The following is a 9,844-nucleotide window of genomic DNA, read 5'->3' on the forward strand; positions in this document are numbered from 1 at the left end:
AAGAGAAAGAAAGAAAGAAAAAGAAAGAAAGAAAAAGAAAGAAAGAAAAAGAAAGAAAGAAAGAAAGAAAGAAAGAAAGAAAGAAAAGAAGGAAGAAAGAGAGAAAAAGAAAAAGAGAGGGAGGGAGGGTGGAAGGAATGAAGGAAGGAAAGAAGGAAGGAAGGAAGGAAGGAAGGAAGGAATAGAAAAAAGTTTATACTAGATTATCTCTAAGGGGTCTTCTTCAATAGTGACATATGATAAATTCATTCATCTCTTCACCCACTTCTCCCCAATTTGAACTCACTTTAGCATGGGATCCATCCCTTCCCCAAATTACCCTTCTCTACCTACCTTCCTCTTTGTCAAAGAGGAGAAGGATCTTTGAGAGACCTGGCTGCTGTGTAAGCACACACTCACCCCCTCCTGATCTTCGGGGGCTCTGGAAGTAGCATTGTAACTTCTTAAGCAACTTTTTGGGGGGATTGGGACCCCAGGGCCCATCCAGTACCAGAGGGAAAGGGCCTGAAACCTCCATCCCCTCTAGTCCTTGGCCTAATTGCTCCAGCTTCAAAAACTTTCTCTTTCGTTTCCCGGGAAAAGGCCCTCCTTAGCTCTTAGGTTTTTGCCCTCTATCTGTAAATAGCTTTCTGACTAATTGTACTAGCCAGCTCGCTGTTTTCCCTAGATCAGCAGTCTTGGCTGGCCTTCAAAACCTTGCACTAGATTTTACAGCACTTCTCTCCAGTACAAAACAGCAGCGTGCAACTTCCCTTAGTTACTTGTTTATCAGACATGATTCAGTTTCCTTTTCCCATAAAAGAACTCTTTCTGGTCAACATATAAGAAATTTCTTTCCCCTCCCTAACCTAGAGAGCCATCTCAAATAACAAAGAATAAAAAATGCAAGAGGGGAAAAAAAACAAAATCCAAAAAACACCCATCATCAGTCAAGTTAGAAACTATATGTTCTGTTTCACCTTCATGGTCTCCCTCACGCCTCCAAACTCCACCATGTCTCTTCTTTCCCTTAAAAACTCTCCTCACCTGATCCAGCCTCTAAAAACCATGAGCACAGTGCTTGGCACATAGGAGTGCTTAATAGATGCTTTTTGATAGATGAACGGCTTACATTTGGTACCTGCACTTCCTTTCCTCTCGCTTTCTTCTAATCGTCTGTAGTCTGCATCCCCCCTGCCCTTATCATTCATTCAATCAAAATTTCTTCAGTTATCAAATGATCTCTTAATTGCCAAATCTAATGGCCTTTTCTTAATTCTCAGTCTTCTGAAATTACAACCTATGACATTGATGGTTATTATTTTCTTCTGAGTACTCTCTGTGGGCATTTTTTTTTTAAAAGTTACTTTAAGATTCAGGGGATAAGTTATTTATTTTGTATTTTAAAATTTTATTTGTTTATAACATTTAAAATATTAATATACTTTCTTAATTCACTCTTTCCCCTTCCCCCATTAGAGAAGGCATTATTTGACAAAAAGATATATGTGTATATAAAACTATCTTTTCTATTTACCAGTTCTTTCTCTGGAGGTGGACATACATGAGTCATTCATCATCATCTAGTTCTTTGCCATTACAAAAAGAGCTGCTAGAAATATTTCATTTCATTTTATTTTTATTTTTAAAAATCCTTACTTTCCACCTTAGAATCAATACTATGTATTGGTTCCAAGGCAGAAGAGTGGTGAGGGCTAGGCAATGGGGGTTAAGTGACTTGCCCAGGGTCACACATCTAGGAAGTGTCTGAGGCCACATTTGAACCCAGGATCTCTTGTCTCTGGGCCTGACTCTCAATGCGCTGAGCCACCTAGATGTCCCCTAGAAATATTTTAGAACACATAGCTTCTTTTCTCTAGATTTCCATGATACTACTTTCTAACTCCTAACTTTCTGACCTCTTCTTAGCCTCCTTTGCTGGATCTTCCTCCAGGTCACACGGAGTAACTGTAACTGTGGATGTCCCTCAAGAGTCTGTCCTGGGCTCTCTTTTCTTTCATGACCATTTCACTTGGAGCTGTCATCAGCTCCCATGGGCTTAATCATCATCCCTATTCACATGATCTTCTGAGTTATTTTGCCATTTCTCACCTCTCTCTGTACTCCCAGTCTCATATCAACAGTTGCCTATAGACAGTTGAAATTGGATGTTGTATATGCATCTCAAACTCAGCATGCCCAAAACCTTTGCTTTTCTTGAATTTCCCTATCATTTTTAGGAGCACTACAGTTCTTTCCAACTTATAACACAGGTATTATCTTCATTTTCTCATTTGAAAGCCACCCCTTTCCCTTCAGGATCAAATAGAAAATTCTGTTTGGCTTTTAAAGTCCTTTGCAATCTGATTCCTTCCCATCTTTCTACTTTTCCTATACTTGACTCATCTCCATTTACTTGCCCAGCTTCACTGGCCTTCTTGGGCCATCTCTTGACCAAATGCCTTTCCCTGGTTGTTTCCCATGTTTGAATTGCTCTCCCTCCTCACCTCTGCCTTTTAGCCTCCCTGTTGTCCTTTGAGTCCCAGCTCAAATACAACATTCTGCAGATCTTTTCTGCCTCTTCTCCTCCAGGTCAATCACTCTATGAGATAATGAAGAGGCAAGGCTGGGACATAACCTGTTTCTCTCCATAAGGAGGGAGGGGGGTGGCCAAGATTTGGTCCTCCCCTCATTACATTTATATTGTCTGCTCTTTAATTTAGGAATGAAGTTTCATATTTAGTTAATGGTACTCAGTTAAACTTGAGTTGCAATTTTTATCAGTTCTAGATCTTCTCTGCTAAAAATGTTAATTATCATGTAATTACCTTTTCCCATTTTTTTCTTTTCCATCTCATTGTTCTCTTTGTAATTCTCTGGACCCTGTTAAACCAAGCTTCATAAGGAGTTTTTGTAAAGTAGACTTGACCAATCTAACCGTGGAAAAAGAGGATAGAGAGTGGAAACTGCAGAATGAAGAAAAAAGATGAGAGGCCAGAGGCCAGAAGGAGCAGCGTGATATTGGACCAGCATTTCCCTGACCCTTGCTATATTAAGGCAAAGCAAACCTCATTGGGTCAGTGTTCAATGCAAGTGCCTCATTTCATTCCAATATAAAATCTAAACTGAGGGAATGCTGGTATAAGTCTGGTTCCTACAATCGGGAAAAGGGGATCAAGCTTCAACCTAATTAAAGAAAACCAACAGGTAATTTATATGCAAAAATAATTGCAATACTTGGAATTTCTATGCCTTCCTCCCCTTCAACTATAAGGACAGGAATCATTCCTTCCTCTGCCCATACAGGGCCATGCCATAGGAGCAGGATCTTTTGTTTTATACATTTATCAGTCTTTCAAACTATGTGCTTGACATAGGCCTTTGAAAACATTCCTAAAATCATAGAATCTTTAAATTTTTAGAACTTTCTGAACCCCTGATTTTATAGATGAGAAAACTGAGCCTAGAAAAGAAAAACAGAGAGAGGAGAATTATAGGGTCAGAGAGACAAAAGCTAGAAGAAGAGAGTGGAACCCAGGGACAAGAAGAGGAAGCAAACTGGAAAACTGGAAAGGATTAGAAGACAGAGTTTTAGAAAAAAATAATCTTTCTTTTTCTTCTTTTTTCTTTCTTTTCTTCCTTTCTCCTTTATTCATCTTTTCTCTCTCTTCCTTCCTTTCGCCCCTCCCCTCTCCTTCCTTCCCCTCGCCTTCCCTTCCCTTTCCTCCTCCCTCCTCCCTTCCTCCCTTCCTTCACTGCAGGTTCAGAAAATGGATAAAACTGAGAAAAAGCAGACCAACATTTCCTGATTATGTGTCCCTGGGCAAATCACTTAACCCCTCTGTGCTTCAACTTCCTTTTCTATAAAATAAGAAGGATAGTCTTGGAGGGCCTTCAAGGCCTCTTCTATCTTAGCAATAAATCTGTACATTTGTAAGGGAGAATTGGAATTCCAATGTGATTAGAAAACTTCCTGGGTCTTTTACATTGTAAAAATGAGTTTTCTGTCACATACACAACAAATATTAGTAAAGAGTATATTTTTTACCCAAGACCAAGGAAGAAGTTACCCCGTGATAAAAGGTCTAATCTTAAGAAGCTAGTCATGAAGGTGGAATTCTGTTGAATTAAAAAGAAAGACCCTCTATGACAAAGATTGATGAGGACTACAAGTGAGGCCTGTTGAATACAAAGAGCAAAACAGCAGAGAGCATCTGGGTAGAATTTTGAAATGCTTAAACTTGTGCCATATGGAGTAATGTGAAGGGGTTGACTTGTCATGACCTATTACTCTTATTGTTGGTATTTTAGAGGCTTGCCAACACTCAAACAAATATGTATTGAATACTACTAGAGTCAGGGAAGCTAGGTTATACAGTGGATAGAAAACTGGGCCTGGCATCAAGAAGATTCATCTTCCTGAATTCAAATCTGGCTTCAGACACGTCCTAGTTGTGTGACCCTGAGCAAGTCACTTAACCCTGTTTGCCTCAGTTTCCTCATCTGTAAAATGAGCTGGAGAAGGAAATGGAAAACGACTCTGATGTCTTTGCCAAGAAAAACACAAACTGAGTTATAAAGGGTCAGAAACAACTTAAAAACAACTGAACAACAAGAAACAACACTAGAGTCAAAGAGTTGGCCAGGTGGCTAGGTTGTTGGACTCAGAAGTCAGAAAGACCTGAGTTTAAAGTCTTCCTGTGTAATCCTTAGCAAAACTTTCACTCACACTTTCTCAACTATAAAATAGGAACAATAATAGGACCCAATTCACTTTAAGTCTAAGTTAGATCTCTATTTAATCTTATATTAGTCTGAATATCTTATATCTTTGAAGGCATTTGTTTTGTGTTTTCAGTTTTGTGGATATGTGACCCTGGAGAATAGGTTCTGGTTATTCTTTTTATTTCTTCTGGTTTTGTTGTGAGAATCAAGAACCATAATTCAGCTCCTTAGAAACTTAAAGTACTACCATATAAAATTAGTGAGTTATTTATATAATAATTATAATGACTATTATTATTACTTTGTACTACTAGAGGGCGCTGTAGCATAGAAGACAGCATTCAAGGATTACTATCTGAGAAGAAAAACAAGATGTGTTTTTGGCTGTTTTTTTTTTTTTTTTTTTTTTTAACCCTTACCTTCCAACTTGGAGTGAATACTATGTATTGGCTCCAAGGCAGAAAAGTGGTAAGGGTAGGCAATGGGGATCAAGTGACTTGCCCAGGGTCACACAGCTGGGAAGTGTCTGAGGCTAGATTTGAACCTAGGACCTCCCATCTGTAGGCCTGGCTCTCAATCCACTGAGCTACCCAGCTGCCTCCTGGTTTGTTGTTTTTTTTTTAAAGGAAGATGTAGTGATTCTTTTTATTTGTACATCATAGTTATTGTTGGATATTACACACACACACATTCACACACACGCAGCAGAACTGGGATTTCCCATATAACAAAAATAAGCCATTGAGGAAATCCTCCCTCTGAAAAGATATGCCACTTTCTCTCCTTTATTCTCTCAACCTTCTACCAACAGAAGGGTGTGATTTATTTATTATGTACTCTTCTGCACCAAGATTGGTGATGATAACTATTCAGGGTGCATCTTTCTTGTAGTGTCCTTTTCATTGGTATTTGTGTTTGGACCAGTACCTATAAAGCTCTCCTTCCCCCTGCAATGTAGGAAAGGGAATTATGCCCAAGATATGATTGGTCCAAGGTTAGGCTACTTCTTTTACAAAGGAGCTAAGACTCAAGACCCCCAGGTTTTTAGTGGCCTCAGGCCATGTCTCAGGTCCCAGTGACCTCAAGGCATAAAAAGGCTTCCCCATATAGACTGGGGCTCTTCAGACAGGACAAATATCACCATTGTCCTACTGTGACCCTTCCTGGAAAGATATGGCAATTTCCTATGGAAATGAGAAGGTTCAGAATATCAAGAGTTGTTGGAAATCCTTTTTTTGGTTTGTTTTTTAAACTTCTGTCTTAGAATCAGTACTCAGTATCAGTTGCAAGGCAGAAGATCAGTAAGGCTAGGAAATGGAGGTTAAGTGACTTGTCCAGGTCACATCTGAACCCAGGACCTCCCATCTTCAGCCGTGGTTTTCTATCCACTGAGTTACCCAGCTGCCCTGAGTATCCTTTTCACACTATTGCTATATAATCTTTTTTATTAATGGTTGAATGATCTATATGCATCTCATTTCATTCCAGTATCAGATTAAATTACCAGAGGACCAGCTCTGAATCATGCCCAGGTCATGACTAGGGAAAAATGTCCCCGAACTTGACATGATTGAAGTCCAAGGACAAGGCAAGTACACACAGGATGATCTGATGGCCACATACTGCAGCCCAATGGCAAGGGCCCTTCTGGCAGTTTGTGGGCAGTCCTCTGGGTGGAACAGGATAAAGACCTCCATTGCTAAAGAGTGATTAGCTTAGTGGGTAATATTGAGAAAGGGAAAGAAAGAATCCAGTAATATTAACAATTAACAATGGCTAAAACATCTACATTGTAAGTATAAGAAAAATAGAAGTAAACTGGCCCAGGGTACTCAGTGGCTAAAGGCCAAACTTTTGTTATTCAAAAGCAGTACAAAGAAAGCAGAAGGTTGGCAGCTAGAACTAATAACACCACCAGTGCAATCCTTATGGAGGTGGGGACCAAAAGACCTCAGCTAGGAACCCATTAACAGGCAGTGACCTCTGATGTAGAGGTTTCACTGAAAAGTGTGCTGTATTTTACTAAGATTAGGGTTAGATGACATGAGATTGAGAACAGAAGTGAGAATGAGACTTGGGAAGTGGTGGTAAGAAAGTCTGGGGCTAATCCTATTATTGCCCCACAGAGCAGGGAATGAGAGGGCTTTCACCAGCAAAGAAGGAACTTCAAGGTCTCAAGAGAGGTTTCAACAGGAGGCAGCTAGATGGCTCAGTGGATTGAGAACCAAGCCCAGAACCAACAGGAGGTCCTCGCTTCAAATGTGGCCTCAGACACTTCCTAGCTGTAGTAAGTAGTAAAGGTTAGAATGGATTAGAAAAAAAAAAGCAAACAAAAAAAAAAAGAGAGGTTTTAACAGAAGCCTGAAGACTTATTAGAGCAATGACTACTAAGGGGGTCATCTGGTGAGTCTATACAGAGACCCTCTCCAAAGTAGAGTTCCATTGGCCTGGTGAGCTCTGGTGGAGACAATTAAATAGATGCTCCAGAGAGAGAAGACCCTTTATCCCTTTTGAAGTAGCTAGGGTGGGGACTTTTTCTGTACTTGACCTCATAAAAAGCAATCTCTACAGAAATCCCCTTTGGGATCTGCAAGGAAGGGAGAAATATACTTACAATCTATCTCCTTTAGGAATATATCTTCCCTTACCTTGACCTTCCATACCCTATGACAAACCCATAGGAGGAGCAATTAATAAGGCTCTGTCTTCCAGATGGGGCCCTTCCTGAATGGCATTAGTTTTTAGCTATGGGTTTCCCTTGCCATAAACAGATGTACTGGTAAACAAGAGAACAAGATAGTGGTAGCTGGGACAAATATTATTGTCAATATGTATATCTGGGGATGGATGGCTAACGGAGGCATAGAGTGCCCTCTAACTACCTTGTCAGTCGGGGAATAAAAGTGATGCCTGGGTGGCTCAGTGGATAGAGACCAAGGCCCAGAGACAAGAAGTCCCAGGTTCAAATCCGGACTCAGATGCTTCCTAGCTAACCCCGGGAAAGTTACATTGCCTAGTCCTTACCACTCTTCTGTCTAGGAACCAATACATAATACTGAATCTAGGATGGAAGGTAAGTTGTTGTTTTTTTTTAAGTTTCTCACAAAAGAAAAACAAATGATTGATCACCTGGTTCGATGGGTACATGATTGGAGATTTTTACTTTAAGTGATCACTCTATTGCAAATAGTAATAATCTGGAAATAGGTTTTGAACAATGATATATGTAAAACCCAGGGGAATTGCTGATGCGCTCTGGGATGGGGAGGAAAAGAACATGAATCATGTAACCATGGAAAAATATTCTAAATTAATTAATTAAATAAAATTTTTAAAATAAAATAAAAATAAAAAAAGTTTCTCCAAGTATCCTATGTGGTTAAGCAATATCAGGACCTAAAGCAAATGAAAACTATTTCCTCTTTAGATGAAGCTGAAAGAAGCTAAAATATTTCACTATCCAACTCCCTTTTCAACAAGCCTACGTGGCTAGTAAAGAAGGCAGGTGGCACCTTGTGGCTTAGAATAGCTTTCAGAGAACTGTTGCTGCAGCCTTGATTGTTTGTGGCTGTACAGGTAGCCTGGGTCCCGGGTTAGTGGTAAGTATTTTATGATCTCACCAATGCTATTTTCTTTATAGTTGTGACTGAGGCTAGTCAAAAACTGCTTTCACCTGGGAAGGAGACTAATATGCTAATAATCACTAATTTGTTAAATAAACTCTGAGAAAACTAAAGGTCCAGCCCACTCAGTTAAGGTTCTGGGAATACAGTGGATGGTGAGAATCCAGATGATCCAGACATAAGTCTTAGTCCCTCTTTCCTTGCCTTTGACTTCCCCCTCCCACAGAGGGCTCAAAATACCCGGGGGGAAACAGCTGCAGCCTCATTTGCTTATTTGGCATATCTATTTTCTACTCACACCTTTTGGTCCCAAATTTTTAGAAGTTCGGCCAACTTTTCAGAGTTTGCAGGAAGAAAGGGGTATTGTTGGGAGATTTCAAAATTTCTAACAGGAAGGATGTGAAACCACATAATTATGATCAATAAAGGAGATAAGATTCTCTGCCTTGGCGCTCATCCTGAGTTCCTGAATAAAGATGATAGGCCTTATGCACCCTTGCCAGGGAAATAAGGAGGCAAAGGCCTCCAACGGGTCAGAAATTTATGAGAGGGTGCTGGGGGGGTGAGGGGGGAAGAGCTGAGTTGAAATCTGACATCAAACATTACTAGTTCTGAGACAACGGGCCAGTGAACAAGCCTCTGTCTCAGTTTTCTCAGTTGTGAAATGGGGATAACAATAGAATCTACCTTACAGGAATGTTGGGAGGATTAAATGAAACAATATTTGTAGAGTTTAGCATACCTGGCACGTAGGATTTATATAAATGCAAGCTATTATTATTAACTCAAACCCCGTTTCCCAGAATCCCAGCTGGCTTCCACCTTGACGCCCTCTCCCAGTTCATCCCGTCTCCCAGCCTCCGCCTTTCCTCTGTCCAGCGCCTCCTCCTCACCTTGGCTTTCCAAAAACTCTACCCAGTAAGTTCCTTCGCTGGGGCCGGCTTTGACCGTGCACTCGCCTCCCCCGGCCCTCTTCCGGCTCTGGAGATACTTTTGTAGCTTCTTCTCGATGCCAGAACGGTTCTTGGCCACCTGGACCAGGACCCGCCACGGCGGGCCGTGGCCAGAGCCACCAGTGGCCATCGGGCCAGGGTCAGTACCCGTGAGCCAAGGAACTGGGTCTGCGACGTTTATTCGCTGGGCTTTGGAGAGAGAAACTGGGGAGCAGAGCCTGCAGGGGCTAGGGCGTAGTCAGCTCCCTCCTTCCTCCTTAACTACCCGCACAGCCAACCTCCCTCTCCACCACCCACAAAGTTAACTCGAAAACTTTCAGTTTCGCTTCCTGGAAACTCGTTTTTGATTCCCAGCTTCACTTACTCATTTCTCTGATTGCTGCAGACTACACTACCTTGCTCCGGTAAGCTAAGACTGTGCTGGGGTCCTCTGGGCGGGAGGGAGGAAAGACTATCCTGAACCTCGCACCTTCTCCAGCTTCTCCCAGACCAAAACATCTCTTAGACGGGAACCTCGTCCCATTCCTTTGGGCAGGTGGGAGGGAACTTGGAGAATGCGGTCAG

The 9,844-nt window shown here is 41.3% G+C and overlaps 1 protein-coding gene across 1 annotated transcript in view; it reads right to left on the bottom strand.

Moving 5' to 3' along the window:
• The window catches only part of LOC123242359 (protein mono-ADP-ribosyltransferase PARP14-like), a 92,417-nt gene extending 83,007 nt beyond the window's left edge, over positions 1 to 9,410 (bottom strand). Inside the window, exon 1 of the mRNA XM_044670050.1 lies at positions 9,221 to 9,410. Coding sequence (XP_044525985.1) covers positions 9,221 to 9,410 — 190 coding nt within the window. The remainder of the gene's footprint in view (positions 1 to 9,220) is intronic.
• Positions 9,411 to 9,844: the final 434 nt, after the last annotated feature.

Source organism: Gracilinanus agilis, chromosome 3 (genome assembly GCF_016433145.1).
Source record: "Gracilinanus agilis isolate LMUSP501 chromosome 3, AgileGrace, whole genome shotgun sequence".
Taxonomy (NCBI): domain Eukaryota; kingdom Metazoa; phylum Chordata; class Mammalia; order Didelphimorphia; family Didelphidae; genus Gracilinanus; species Gracilinanus agilis.